The sequence below is a fragment of the Panulirus ornatus genome, chromosome 59 (genome assembly GCF_036320965.1).
Source record: "Panulirus ornatus isolate Po-2019 chromosome 59, ASM3632096v1, whole genome shotgun sequence".
In the NCBI taxonomy this organism is placed as follows: domain Eukaryota; kingdom Metazoa; phylum Arthropoda; class Malacostraca; order Decapoda; family Palinuridae; genus Panulirus; species Panulirus ornatus.
The window spans coordinates 16,561,197-16,575,222 of NC_092282.1; the positions used below are offsets into that span (position 1 = coordinate 16,561,197).

Sequence of the window (14,026 nt, forward strand, 5' to 3'; positions counted from 1 at the left end):
AAAAGAGCTGAAGGTCAAGCTAGGGCTGGATACTTCTGCTCTTTTGTGAAGAGGGGGGTGTCAGCAGTGTATTGCCAAACTACTGTGTGAGTTGCCAGTGTTGGTTGGAGAGGATGTGCAAGTTTAGTGAGATGTGGTCCTCTTGATAGGTGGTGTAAGACAGCCCAGGATGATTCTCTGTGCTCTTTTGTGCACTCTTTCCAAATGTTCCTTCTGTAAGGGAAAGACACATGCAGTGGATAGGAAGAACTAGAGCTGTAAACTCACAGGCAGAGGAACTTGCAAGGAAAGGTCAATTAAGGTCAGGTAGGGACAACTCTGGCATTATAAATAGCAGGTTAGCACAGGTACAGTCAACTCTCAGGTATCTTTTAGGAACAATTGTGGTAGGTTCCAGTGCGGAAAGGGTCAGAGTAAGACGGTAGACCCAAAATAGATGGAGAACTGTCTCTCTCCTGCTGCTGCACATGCAGACATTAACAGTGATAATACAAACATGCATGCTGACTGTAAAGTCAAATTCGGTCCAGAAATCAACTCAGAAGAAAATAAGTTTAATATACACAAATCCTTGGAGCATCATTATGAAATGTGATGAGCTTATATCCTATGCAATTACCGAAAAACTGGACATCACTGCAATCTCAGAAACGTGGGTAAACTCTGAGAATAAACACTTAATTACCGAGTTAGCATTACCCGGATACAAACTATTTACAAAAGATCACTTGTACAGGGTAGGTGCAGGAGTTTTGATCTCTACTGATAACAATCTAAGTACTATCAAGATAAGCAAAGTAGTCACACACTCTTACGACTCTATTTATATTGATGTTACTAACAAGTTCAAAAGTAAACTATGTCTCAGCATTAATTACAGACCTCTTAAGCAAAAAGGAGACAACAATAAGATATTATACAATGAAATCAAAACTATAATAAACAGTAAAGAGTTTATAAATTTAGGAGACTTCAGCAATCCAAACATAAACTGGAACATGTTTACAGGTGACTGAGAGGGAATGAGACTAATGGAACTGATTGAGGATACTTTTCTAGAACAGCTAATTTAAAAACCAACTAGATAAAAAAACATTCTTGATCTTGTCCTCACCAGTGATACAAAGTTGATCAACTCTTGCGAAGTAGGCGATAGTGTGTCAAACAGCGATCACAGTTTGATTAGATTAGAGATAAGTTTAGATAATGAAATAGATGACAACAAACTCTTGATCCCAAATTACAGGTGAGTAAATTTTCAAAACATTAGACAAATTCGCAGTACCAGTTGGACAAAATTCCTTGATGTTTACACGGTAGCGGAAATGTTTACACAGTAGAGGAAATGTGGAATAATTCTAAAAACACATTACTCAAGATTGAAAATGAAAATATTCCACAAATTATGAAGAGAACTTGCAACATTTCAAAACCATCATGGACGAATAGGAGAATAGGACCAATTTGCCAAAAGAAGAAAACATATAAGAAATTCAAATCAATGGGATCAGATGAAAAATCAACAGGAATTGATCAAAATCCAAAGAGAGTATAAGAAGGTCATAAGACAGAGTAAACACAAGAAGAAAAAAGAATATCCTTGAAAGTTGAGAATAATCCCAAAGAATTCTTCAAATATATAAGACAAAAGAAGATAGCATAAGAAGGAATTGGGCATTTACAAAATGAACATGAAACACTAACTACGTCAACAAGGAAATGGCTACCATACTAAATTATTCTTTTAACTTCGGTTTCAAAATTGAAGAAATGTCCTAGATACTGCAACCAGTGAAAATGTTTCAAGGATCTAATGAAGAAGAGTTGAAGGTTAGAGAAATAAAAAGCTCTGAAGTACTTAAATACCTGGACCAATTAAATCCTAATAGATCCAACAGTCCAGATAACTTAGCTCCAAGATTTTTAAAGGTCAGGAGACAGCTGATATACCCTGTAACAAAAATATTCAGTGTATCTCTATTGGATGGTCAGGTGCTAACTGATTAGAAACTAGCAAATGTTAATCCTACATATAAAAAAGGAGACAAAAAGTGTACCTTGAACTACTACCCAATTAGCCTTACATCAGTGTTAGGTAAAATGATGGAAAAAATAATAAGATAAAGTTGTTATGTTTGTTGAAGAACACAAAATTATATCGGACAACCAACATGGTTTCCACTATAGAAGATCCTGCCTGACAAATTTGCTGGACTTTTTTAATGTTATTTATCAGAATTGGGACAAAAAATTAGTCAGATGTAGTGTATTTAGATTTCCAAAAGGCTTTCAGTAAAGTACCTGACAAGAAACTTATACATAAACTCAAAGCACATGGAATCGATGAAGAACTCTGTACATGAATCAGAGACTGATTTATTGGAAGAAAGCAGCATGTAGTATTAAATGGCAAAGCCTCAGATTGGCTAGATGTAGTGGTGTGCTACAGGGTCAGTCCTAGCCCCAATTCTTTTCATAATATACAGTAATGACCTAGAACTCGGTCTCATATCTTTCTTTTCATAATATACTGTAATGACCTAGAACTTGGTCTCATATCTAAGATTTTCTGATGATACTAAACTAGGAGGTAGAGCTGTAAACAGGCAGGACTGCAAAATAATTCAAAGAGAACTTAACTAACTAGCAGAGTGGTCAGACAGATGGCAAATGAAGTTTACTGTAGACAAGTGTAAAGTTATGCACTTTGGAGACAAGAATGTATTTTACGTCTTCAGACTACTTGGAAACTCGCTAACTAAATTAAATGAAGAAAAGGACCTTGAAGTTGTTATTAGCAACAATTTGAGATACACTAAACAGTGTCAAGCAGCAAGTAAAAATGGGAACCAAATGTTAGGGTTCATAGCCAGGAACATAGATTACAAGAATCAATTTGCATACTGTATAATTCTCTCATGAAACCACACCTTAAATATGCCGTCCAGTTTTGGTCCCCAAACTATAAGAAAGATGAGTAAAAATTAGAGCGAGTACAAATATGTACAAATATGTACAAATAGAAATATGTCATACAAATAGAGGCAAAAATGATTGGATCTCTTCTCCCTTAAAAAAATGTAGACTTCATGGTGACTCAGTCCAAGTGTTCAAAATTCTGAGCAAGTTTGATAAAGTAAACCACAAGCATCTTTTCGAAATACAAGAAAATACTGTTACCAGAACAAATGAAATGAAACTTAAAGTTAAAAGATGTAGCATGGATGTGGGAAAAAGCTTCTTTTCCTATAGATGTGTTGAGCATTGGAATAAGTTACAGTCAGATGGCATGAATGCTTTTATATTTATTATTTTACCTAATTGCTGTTTCCCACATCAGTGAGGTAGAGCAGGAAACAGATGAAGAATGGCCCATCCACTCGTATACAGATATATACAAAATGCTCATACACACACATATACATATCATCATATACACCTATACATATTTATATTGATTATACTTTCTCGCTGTCTCCCGCGTTAGCGAGGTAGCACAAGGAAACAGACTAAAGAATGGCCCAACCCACCCACATACACATGTATATACATACACGTCCACACACGCTCATATACATTCCCATACATCTCAATGTATACATATATATATACATACACAGACATATACATAAATACACATGTACAAAATTCATACTGTCTGCCCTTATTCATTCCTGTCGCCACCCCTCACACATGAAAATGACAACCCCCTCCCCCCGCATGTGTGCAAGGTAGCACTAGGAAAAGACAACAAAGGCCACATTCATTTACACTCAGTCTCTAGCTGTCATGTATAATGCACCGAAACCACAGCTCCCTTTGCACATCCAGGCCCCACAGAACTTTCCATGGTTTACCCCAGACGTTTCACATGTCTTGATTAGTCCATTAACAGCACGTCAACCCCGGTATACCACATCATTCCAGTTCACTCTATTCCTTGCATGCCTCTCACCCTCCTGTATGTTCAGGCCCTGATCACTCAGAATCTTTTTCACTCCATCCTTCCACTTCCAATTTGGTCTCCCGCTTCTCCTTGTTCCCTCTATCTCTGACACATATAAGCTCTTTGTCAATCTTTCCTCACTCATTCTCCTTATATGTCCTAACCATTTCAACACACCCTCTTCTGCTCTCTCAGCCACACTCTTTTTATTTCCATACATCTCTCTTACCCTTTCACTACTTACTCGATCAGACCACCTTACAGCACATACTTTCCTCAAACATTTCATTTCCAACACATTTACCCTCCTCTGTACAACCCTATCTATAGCCTGTGCCTTGCAACCAAATAACATTGTTGGAACTACCATTCCTTCAAACATACCCATTTTTTCTCTATAAGGTAATGTTCTCTCCTTCCACACATTCTTCATCGCTCCCAGAACCTTTGCCCCCTCCCCCACTCTGTGACTCACCTTTGCTTCCATTTGCTGCTGAGTCCACCCCAAGATATCTAAAGCCACTTCCCCAGTTTTTCTCCATTCAAACTTACATCCAGTTCACTTGTCCCTCAGCACTACTGAACCTAATAACCTTGCTCTTATTTACATTTACTCTCAGCTTTCTCCTTTTGCACACTTTTCCAAACTTAGTTACCAACCTCTGCTGTTTCCCACTCGAATCATCCACTAGAGCTGTATTATTGGTGAACAACAACTGACTCCTGACTCACCCCTCCCAAGCCCTGTCATCCCCAACAGACTGCATACTTGCCCCTCTCTCCAAAACTCTTGCATTTACCTCCCTAACCACCCCATCCATAAACAAATTAAACAACCATGGGGCCAGCACACACCCCTGCTGCTAACCGACATTCACTGGGAACCAATCATGCTTCTTCTCTCTACTCGAACACATGGCTTACATCCTTGGTAAAAACTTTTGACTGCTTCTAGCAACTTACCTCCCACATCATGTATTCTTAAGACCTTCCACAAAGCATCTATATCAACCCTATCATATGCCTTCTCCTGATCTATTAAATGCTCCATACAAATCCATCTGTTTTTCTAAGTATTTCTCTTACATTCTTCAAAGCAAACACCTAATCCACACATCCTCTATTACTTTTGACCACACTGCCCTTCTCCATTCTTATGCTCTGTACATGCCTTCTCCCCTCCCATATAATTTCCCAGGAATACTCACCAAACATATGCCTCTGTAGCTTGAACATTCACCTTTTTCCCCTTTGCCTTTGTACAGTGGCACTATGCATGCATTCTGCCAATCCTCAGGCACTTCACCATGGTCCACACATATATTGAATATCTTTACCAACCAGTCAACATCGCAGTCACCCCCTTTTTAATAAATTCTACTGCAGTACCATCCAAACCCACCTCCTTGCCTGATTTCATCATCCACAACGGTTTCACTACCTCTTCTCTCTTTACCAAACCATTCTCCCTGACCCTCTCACTTCGCACACCACCCCAACCAAAACACCCTATATCATCAAACACATTCAACAAACCTTCAAAGTACTCACTCCATCTTCTCTTTTCATCACTACTTGTTATTTCCTCTCCATTAGCCCCCTTCACTGATGTTCTCATTTGTTCTCTTGTCTTATGAACATTATTTAACTCTTTCCAAAACATCTTTTTATTCTCCCTAAAGTTTAATGATACTCTCTCACCCCAACTCTCATTAGCCCTCTTTTTCAACCATTGTACATTTCTCTTGACCTTCTATCGCTTTCTCTTATACATCTCCCAGACATTTGCACTTCTTCCTTCCAAGTATTGTCCAAACCCCTCTCTTTTCTCTTTCACTAACAGCTTTACTTCATCCTACCACTCACTACCCTTTCTAATCTGCCCACCTCCCACATGCATCTTTTACACAATCCATCACTGCTTCCCTAAATATATCCCATTCCTCACCTACTCCCCTCACGTCATTTGCTTTCACCTTTTACCATTCTACACTCAGTCTCTCCTGATCCTTCCTCACACAAGTTTCCTTTCCAAGCTGATTTACTCTCACCACTTTCAAAAGTTGTTTAGACAAATATTTTGTAAATTCAGGCACACTGAGAATATGGCCAGAAATATGCATATAAATGATAGCAGTAATGGGGACACTAGAATGTTAATGTACAGCAGCAGGGAATTGGTGATAGCTTAAAAAAGTACCGAGTAGAATTTTTTTTTTCTTTGTCATTTCTTATTTTTTCTTTTTTCAGACAAGCCATTCATGGGCCAGTCAGGCCAGTTGTCTGTCTTTCTCATGTAAAAATCCTATAAATATGTATTTTATTTTCTATTTCTTTCATACTTGTTCTCCACTTCTTGCTTCAGTGAAGGAATGTTCATGTTTATTCTGTAGCTCGTATGTTTTTGTTGCCATTATTAATAACTATTATTAGTGAGAATACTTCTCACTTATTCCGTACTTGTTTTAAAAGACGTCTAAAAGAGGTGGGAGTGGGGGCTTGAAATCCTCCCTACTGTTTTACTTTTCCAAAAGGAGGAATTGAGAAGGGGGTCGTGAGGATTTTTTCCTCTTAGGTTCAGTCATCTGTTCTTGATGCAGCTCATTAATGCGGGAAATGGCAAATATATATGAAAAAATTATTCCTATTAACCCATCACTTTAACGCAATACTACAAAACCCAGCAGAGACAGGATAGACTCCTTTGAAGTGATAAGTTCTTTATAAAGACTTTACAGTGTTTCATCAACTGATAGAGTAACCTCAGGCAGGTGGAGTCTACTAATGCCATGACACTGTATATGTCATAATTCATTACAGCCAAAAACAGGATGTGTGCAAATGAAACCATTGTTTAATTGCTTCTAACAATACCTCACTGAAGCTAGAAAGGCAGTTAGGTATAAGAAAAAAATATTTATAAGCATTATTTTCTCAATACTTTGTCCGGATTAACTTCTAAGTGATGTTTCATGCTGTTGAATTTAAAACTGTATATTATTTCCATGTTACTTTCCCCATATTTTTCCTCAGAATTTTCATTACTAGTGATTTCACATCCTTTCAGGTGACTGTTACAATGCTAAATCAGCTGATCAGCAAGGTAAAGGAAGATCTCGCAAACTTAGAGACAACTGAGGAAACTGATCAAATTTCAAGACACCTTACTAACACTCTGACCCATCTTCAGCTTAGACTACAAGAACCTCCAAGTGAGGGGCCAAATTATGAGTATCTTCTGTTGTAAGATTCTGGCCAATACCTCCCACAACACCATAAAATTTCATATATAATGTACCACAAAAGTGGCTATGTAATTTAGTGCTACAGTCTGTAAATAGGAGTAGTTTGTTGAAGTTATAATCATTGTTGAATATGCATACAACAAACATTTCAAGAACTGTTACTGGCACATAACAGTATCCATGTATTCTGGTGATAAAACTCTAATTAATCTGATAGTGACAAATATAATGTTACTTTTCTTGAAAATTAAGGTATTTGCTGCTGATGTAATTATGAGTTGCATTAGAGGATAAAATTAATTTTTCATCATTCCAAAATATAATTTTGAAAGGTGAATGTAAATTTTTGACATATATTTCGATATGTTTTTCTGTTTACAAAAATGTTTACTATACTATTATAATATCTAAGATGTTGATTGTAAGTATAGCTATATTTCATCAATATGTATATGAGCTAATATCTCTCCAGTTCATGACATTGTAGGAATGATTGTTGACTTTCTTTTACTAGATTTCTAACTGAGCCTTGTCATAGCAGCTGTGAAATACCTCATATCCTTTTTTCTTTTCGTATGTATGTTATTTCCTCTCCTGTAATGAATGTGGCTTCCCTCTCTGGAGAAAAATATAGAAAATTACAGAAATAAATGAAATAAATATATTTACATATTTTGCATGCCACTGTTTATATAGAATAAGAAAACTTTGGATAGAAAATATTGCCAGAATTGATAACTTTGGTCATACTTGTCACAGTTTTATTGCTTTTTCATTTCAAAGGAGTGCTAAAATACAAAACTCATTATTGATTAATCTTGAAACCACAAGACACCTTTTATAGGGTTCCTACAGCTTCAAGACTGCACTCCAGTTAGGAACAGGGAACTGATGGACTCTTTTAGAGCAGTGTTTCCCAAACTTTTTTGGACGTGAACACAGGATTTTTTAGCGTGGTGACCCTCAGGGCAGAAACATAGTTTCAGTGTTTCTGCATTTAGTTTTATCAAATAAATTTTACTAAATTTTACTTAAATTCAGTAATCAATAAATTTCTATAGTTCTAATGTTGATTGAAGAAAATGAAAGGCACAAAGTCATGCAAATACGTTGACTGAAGAAAATGAAAAGCACAACTTCATGCAAATATAATTTATTGCAAAATTAGGCAAAGAAAAAACAAAGTTTTGACTGGCTACTATGACGCTGCTTCATGACTGAGCCCTTCTGACTATTGATTCTTTGCTTATAAATTTAGTAAACAAAGTTTTGACTGGCTACTATGACGCTGCTTCATGACTGAGCCCTTCTGACTATTGATTCATTGCTTATAAATTTAGTAAACAAAAATTGTGGTTACCATTATGATATTTTTCCATGATCACACAAATGACAGGAATTTGACAATTTAATCCTTCAAATGGACTTCATTGCAAAAATTTGAAAGGAAGAAAACATAGGTATTTTAATGGCTACCATGATGTTCCTTCATTTTATGGGCAAGTTCTTCCAGAATTGGCTTTATGTTGACAGATAGAGTACAGCATAAATCATGCTGAGGATTCAGATGGTTCCTTGCTTTAGTCCTGATCATCACAAGAGCTGAAAATCCTTGTTCACAGAGGTATATGGTAGAAAAGGGAAAAGAGCCTTTTCAGCATCACGAGTCAGAATAGGCTTACCCTTGAGCTGAGCCCAGAATTCAGAGTATGAGAGACTTTCGAAACATTGTTTCTGCACCTGATTTCTCTGGAGATCTATAAGTTCTTGAAAACCAGGGATATCTTCCCCAACTTCACTGATGTTAACACTGAGCACATTCCTAACCCAACTATGTTGACAATGGTAAACATTTTCTGGCAAATATCCATCCATTTCCCTGTGAAGCTTCTTCAAATGATCTTGAAAAACCACTTTAACATCAGCAAGGACTATTCCTGATGAATCTTCCAGCACTGCACTCAGTTCTGGAAAAGCTGCCATATTTCCCCTGGCTAATCTTTCTCTCCAAAGTGCAAGTTTTTTCTTGAATGAGGCAATTTTTTCACTAATGTCCATCAAAGTGTGATTTTGGCCTTGTATGTCTGAGTTCAATTCATTCAGGTGCCTGGAGATGTTGCCTAAATAAGCTAGCTTTGCCACCCAAGCAGGATCTTTGAAGCCGTCAGCCAGCTTATGCTTCTTCTCCTGGAGAAAGACTTCTATTTCAATTTTTCGTTCAATAACCCATCCAAGAATGCACCCTTGAGACAGCTAGTGGACATCAGTCCTAGTGAAGTGATCCCATCTCTTCACACATTTTATGGAAAATGCATGAGTACAATACTCTGGCCTTGATAAAATTCACAATTCAGAACCACATGGAGTTCTGGCTGGAGACGCTGAGAGCTCAAGTTTTCCTGATGTAAGAAACAGTGAATTAGTATGAAATCAGGGTTTTCTCTTTTGATTCGAGTGACAAAACCTACATGACTTCCCATCATAGAGGAAGCTCCAACAGTACAGACAGCCAAACAATTCAACCAGTCTAAGTTGTGTATCTTGAAAAAATTGTCCACCATAAAGAAAGATGTCTCCTCCAGTGGTGTTTGATGATAAAGCACTACAGAACAGAAATTCCTCTAGAATTCTGTCATCTCTATACCTCAAAAAAGCCATGAATTGAGGCTTGCCATCAATGTCCACAGATTCATCCATCTGCAGTGAAAATTTTCCTGCTTTTTTCAGTGCCTTAATCACTTGATCCAAAATATCTAATAACATGATATCAATTTGACATTTGATGCTATTGTCAGAAAGTGGCACCAATTCAACTTTCTTAGCTACATTTGCTCCACAAGCAGTTTTCACCAAAGCTGCTGCTGTTGGCTTTACCAGCACCTCTTTATGTTATGAGGCTATTTGCATCTTGTAATATGCCATGCTACTTCAAAGGATGCCACGAAAACTTTCTCCAAACAGAATGCAGAGCCTGAAGGAGCATAGGTCCAACTTCATTTTACCTCTTCTTCCTTATCCTTCCAATTACTTTGTGGCTTTTCAACAAAGTTTGGATGAACTGAACACAAGTGATGTTTTAGTTTATTTCCCTTCATAGATTTGTAAGCAAGGACTTCCAGGCACTGGACACACTGAGGATGGACATTTCCCAATCTCTCTCTTAACTCAGTGAAGCTGTTTTTCAATAATTCAGGTTTATACTGCATTTGTTGTTTGCAATGAGCGATCTGTCCCTCGAGAATTCAAACCTGAATTCAAGCGGGGAGTGCTCATTTTCCTCGAAAGCTTAGATTGGGATGTATAAATGTTTATGCATGTAACCAAGATGAGAAGAGAGATAAACGATGAGAAGAGAGATAAATGAAGCTAAAGGGTTAAGGGGAAGAATGGAAAAGTCCTGGGGTAAAGTCAGGGGTTGGTGAGAGGACAAGAGCTAAGGAGGGAGTAAAACTGAACATGGATAGAGAGAGATGGGTGATTATTTGTGCTTATGCACCTGGTCACGAGAATAAAGATCTTGAGAGGCAAGTGTTTTGGGAGCAGCTCAATGAGTGTGTCAGCAGTTTTGGTGCATGAGACTGGGTATTAGTGATCGGTGATTTAAATGTGAAGGTGAGTAATGTGGCAGTAGAGGGTATAATTGGTGTACATGGGGTATTTAGTGTGGTGAATGGAAATGGTGAAAAGCTTATGGATTTGTGTGCTCAAAAAAGACTGGCTTGAAAAGAGAGATATACACAAGTATATGTATGTGAGTAGGAGAGATTTTCACAGGGCGTAATTTGTGTTAATTGATTGGCATGTAAAATAGAGAGTTTTGGATGTTAATGTGCTGAGAGGGGCAGCTGGTAGGATGTCTGATCACTATCTTGTGAAGGTTAAGATTAGTAGAGGTTTTCAAAAAAGAGAGATGTTAGGAGAAGAGAGGTGTGAGAGTAAGTGAGCTTCGAAATGAGACGTGTGTGGAAGTACCAGGAGAGATTGAGTGTAGAATGGCAAAACATGACAGCAAATGACATAAGGGGAGTGGGTGAGGAATGGGATGCATTTAGGGAAGCAGTGATGGCATGTGCAAGAGATGCATGTGGCACGAGAAAGGTGGGAGGTGGGTAGACTAGAAAGGGTAGTGAGTGGTCAGATGAAGAACTAAAGTTCTTAGTGAAAGAGAAAAGAGAGGAGTTTGGATGATACATGCAAGAAATGAGTGCAAATGATTGGGAGATATATAAGAGAAAGTGGCAGGAGGTCAATAGGAAGGTGCAAGAGTTGAACAAGAGGGCAAATGAGAGTTGAGGTGAGAGAGTATCATTAAACTTTAGGGAGAATAAAAAGATGTTTTGGAAGGAGGTAAATAATGTGCATAAGACAAGAGAACAAAAGGGGACATTGGTGAAGGGGTCAAGTAGGGAAGTGATAAAAGGTAGTGATGAAGTGAGGAGATGGATTGAGTATTTCGAGGGTTTGTTGACTGTATATAATAGAGTGCAGATGCAGGGTGTTTTGATCAAGGTGGTGTGTGAAATAAGAGAGCCAGGGAGAGTGGTTTGGTGAAGAGAGGAGAGGCGGTGAAAGCCTTGCAGTAAATGAAATCCATCAAGGCAGTGGGTTTGGATGGTACTGCAATCATATTTATTAAGAAAGGGGGTGACTGTTTTGTTGATTGGTTGGTAAGGATATTCATTGTATGTATGGATCGTGGTGAAGTGTCTGAGGATTGGCAGAGTGCATGTATGGGGAAGTTGTACAAAGGCAAAGGGGATAAAAGTGAATGTTCAGACTACAGAGGCCTACTTTGTTTGTTGAGTATTCCTGAAATATTGTATGGGAGGGTATTGATTGAGAGGGTGAAGGCATCAGATTGGGGAGGAGCAGTTTGGTTTCAGAATTGGTAGAGGATGTGTGGATTAGGTGTTTCATTTGAAGAATGTGTTTGAGAAATACTCAGTAAAACAGTTGGATTTGTATGTAGCATTCATGGATCTGGAGAAGGCATATAATAAGGTTGATAGAGATGCTCAATGGAAGGTCTTAAGAGTATATGGTGTGGGACATAAGTTGCTATAAGCAGGGAAAGGTTTTACCTAAGATGTAAGGCATGCATATGAGTAGGAAAAGAGGAAAGCGATTGGTTCCCAGTGAAGGTTGGTCTGCAGCAGAGGTGTGTGATGTCCCCATAGTTGTTTAATGTGTTTATGGATGGGGTGGCTAGGGAGGTAAATGCATGTTTTGGAGAGAGGGGCAAGTATGCAGTCTATTGGAGATGAGAGGGCCTGGGAAGTGAGTCAGTTGCTGTTCAGTGATAACACATCTCTGGTGGCTAATTCAAGTGAGAAACTTCAGAATTTGGTGACTGAGTTTGGAAAAGTGAGAAAGTTGAGAGTAAATGTGAAAAAGAGCAAGGTTATTAGGTTCAGTAGGGTTAAGGGACATGTAAATTGTGATGTAAGTTTGAATGAAGAAAAATTGGAGGAAGTGGAGTGTTTTAGATATCTGGGAGTGTGGACTTGGAAGCTAATGGAACCATGGATGTGAAAGTGAGTCATAGGGTCTGGGAGGGGGCGAAAGTTTTGGGAGCGATGAAGAATGTGTGAAAGGCGAAAATGTTACCATGGATAGCAAAAATGGGTATGTTTGAAGGAATAGTAGTTCCAACAATATTATATGGTTGTGAGGCATGAGCTATAGACAGGGTTGTAAGGAGGAGGGTGGATGTGTTGGAAATGAAATGTATGATGACAATATGTTGTGTGAGGTGGTTTGATTGAGTAAGTAATGAAAGGGTAAGAGAGATGTGTGGAAATAAAAAGAGTGTGGTTGAGAGAGCAGAAGAGGGTTTGTTGAAATAGTCTGGACATAAGGAAAGAATGAGTGAGAAAAGGTTGATAAATAGGATGTATGTGTCAGAGGTGGAGGGAACAAGGAGAAACAGGAGACTAAATTGAAGGTGGAAGGATGGAAGATAAAGATTTTGAGCGATCAGAGCTTGAACATACAGGAGGGTGTGCAAGTAATAGCGTGAATTGGAATGCTATGGCATACTGGGGTCAATGTGCTGTCAATGGACTGAACCAGGGCGTGTGAAATGTGTGGGGCAAACCTTGGAAAGGTCTATGGGGCCTTTATGTGGATAGGGAACTGTGGTTTTGGTGCATTACACATGACAGCTAGAGACTGAGTGTGAACGAATGTGGCCTTTTTTGTCTGTTTTCCTGGTGCTACCTTGCTGAAGCAGGGGGTAGTGATACTGTTTCCTGTGGAGCAGGGTAGTGCCAGGAATGGATGAAGGCAAGCAAGTATGAATATGTATATGTCTTTGTATGTGTATGTATATGTTGATATGTATATGTGAGTATGTGGACATTTATGTGTATATATGAGTGGATGGGCCATTCTTCGTCTGTTTCCTGGTGCTACCTCGCTGACAAGGGAAATGGCGACCAAGGATAATATAGATAAATATCTATTATACTTTGTCGCTCTCTCCCTTGTTAGCGAGGTAGCGCAAGGAAACAGACGAAAGAATGGCCCAACCCACCCACATACACATGTATATACATACATGTCCACACACGCACATATACATACCTATACATTTCAATGTATACATATTTATACATACACAGACATGTACATATATACACATGCACATAATTCATACTTGCTACCTTTATTCATTCCTGTCGCCACCCCGCCACACATGAAATGACAACCCCCTCCCCCCCACATGTGCGTGAGGTAGCACCAGGAAAAGACCACAAAGACCACATTCATTCACACTCAGTCTCTTGGTGTCCTTTATAATGCACCGAAACCACAGCTCCCTTTCCACATCCAG

General features: G+C 38.5%; 2 protein-coding genes across 4 annotated transcripts in view; one reads left to right on the top strand and one right to left on the bottom strand.

Moving 5' to 3' along the window:
- Positions 1–7,855, top strand: part of Vps35 (Vacuolar protein sorting 35) — a 126,237-nt gene extending 118,382 nt beyond the window's left edge. For all 3 annotated transcript variants that reach the window (XM_071696160.1, XM_071696159.1, XM_071696158.1), the window contains exon 16: positions 7,014–7,855. In XM_071696160.1, coding sequence (XP_071552261.1) covers positions 7,014–7,193 — 180 coding nt within the window. In that variant the 3' untranslated portion in view covers positions 7,194–7,855. The remainder of the gene's footprint in view (positions 1–7,013) is intronic.
- A 929-nt stretch (positions 7,856–8,784) lies between these two features.
- On the bottom strand, positions 8,785–9,174 carry LOC139767158 (protein FAM200B-like). The gene has a single exon (XM_071696187.1). The coding sequence runs from the start codon at positions 9,172–9,174 to the stop codon at positions 8,785–8,787; it is 390 nt and encodes a 129-aa protein (XP_071552288.1).
- Positions 9,175–14,026: the final 4,852 nt, after the last annotated feature.

Excerpts from the sequence above, each read along its gene's own strand:
- LOC139767158 (XM_071696187.1), bottom strand. The coding sequence starts at position 9,174 with ATGGCAGCTTTTCCAGAACTGAGTGCAGTGCTGGAAGATTCATCAGGA.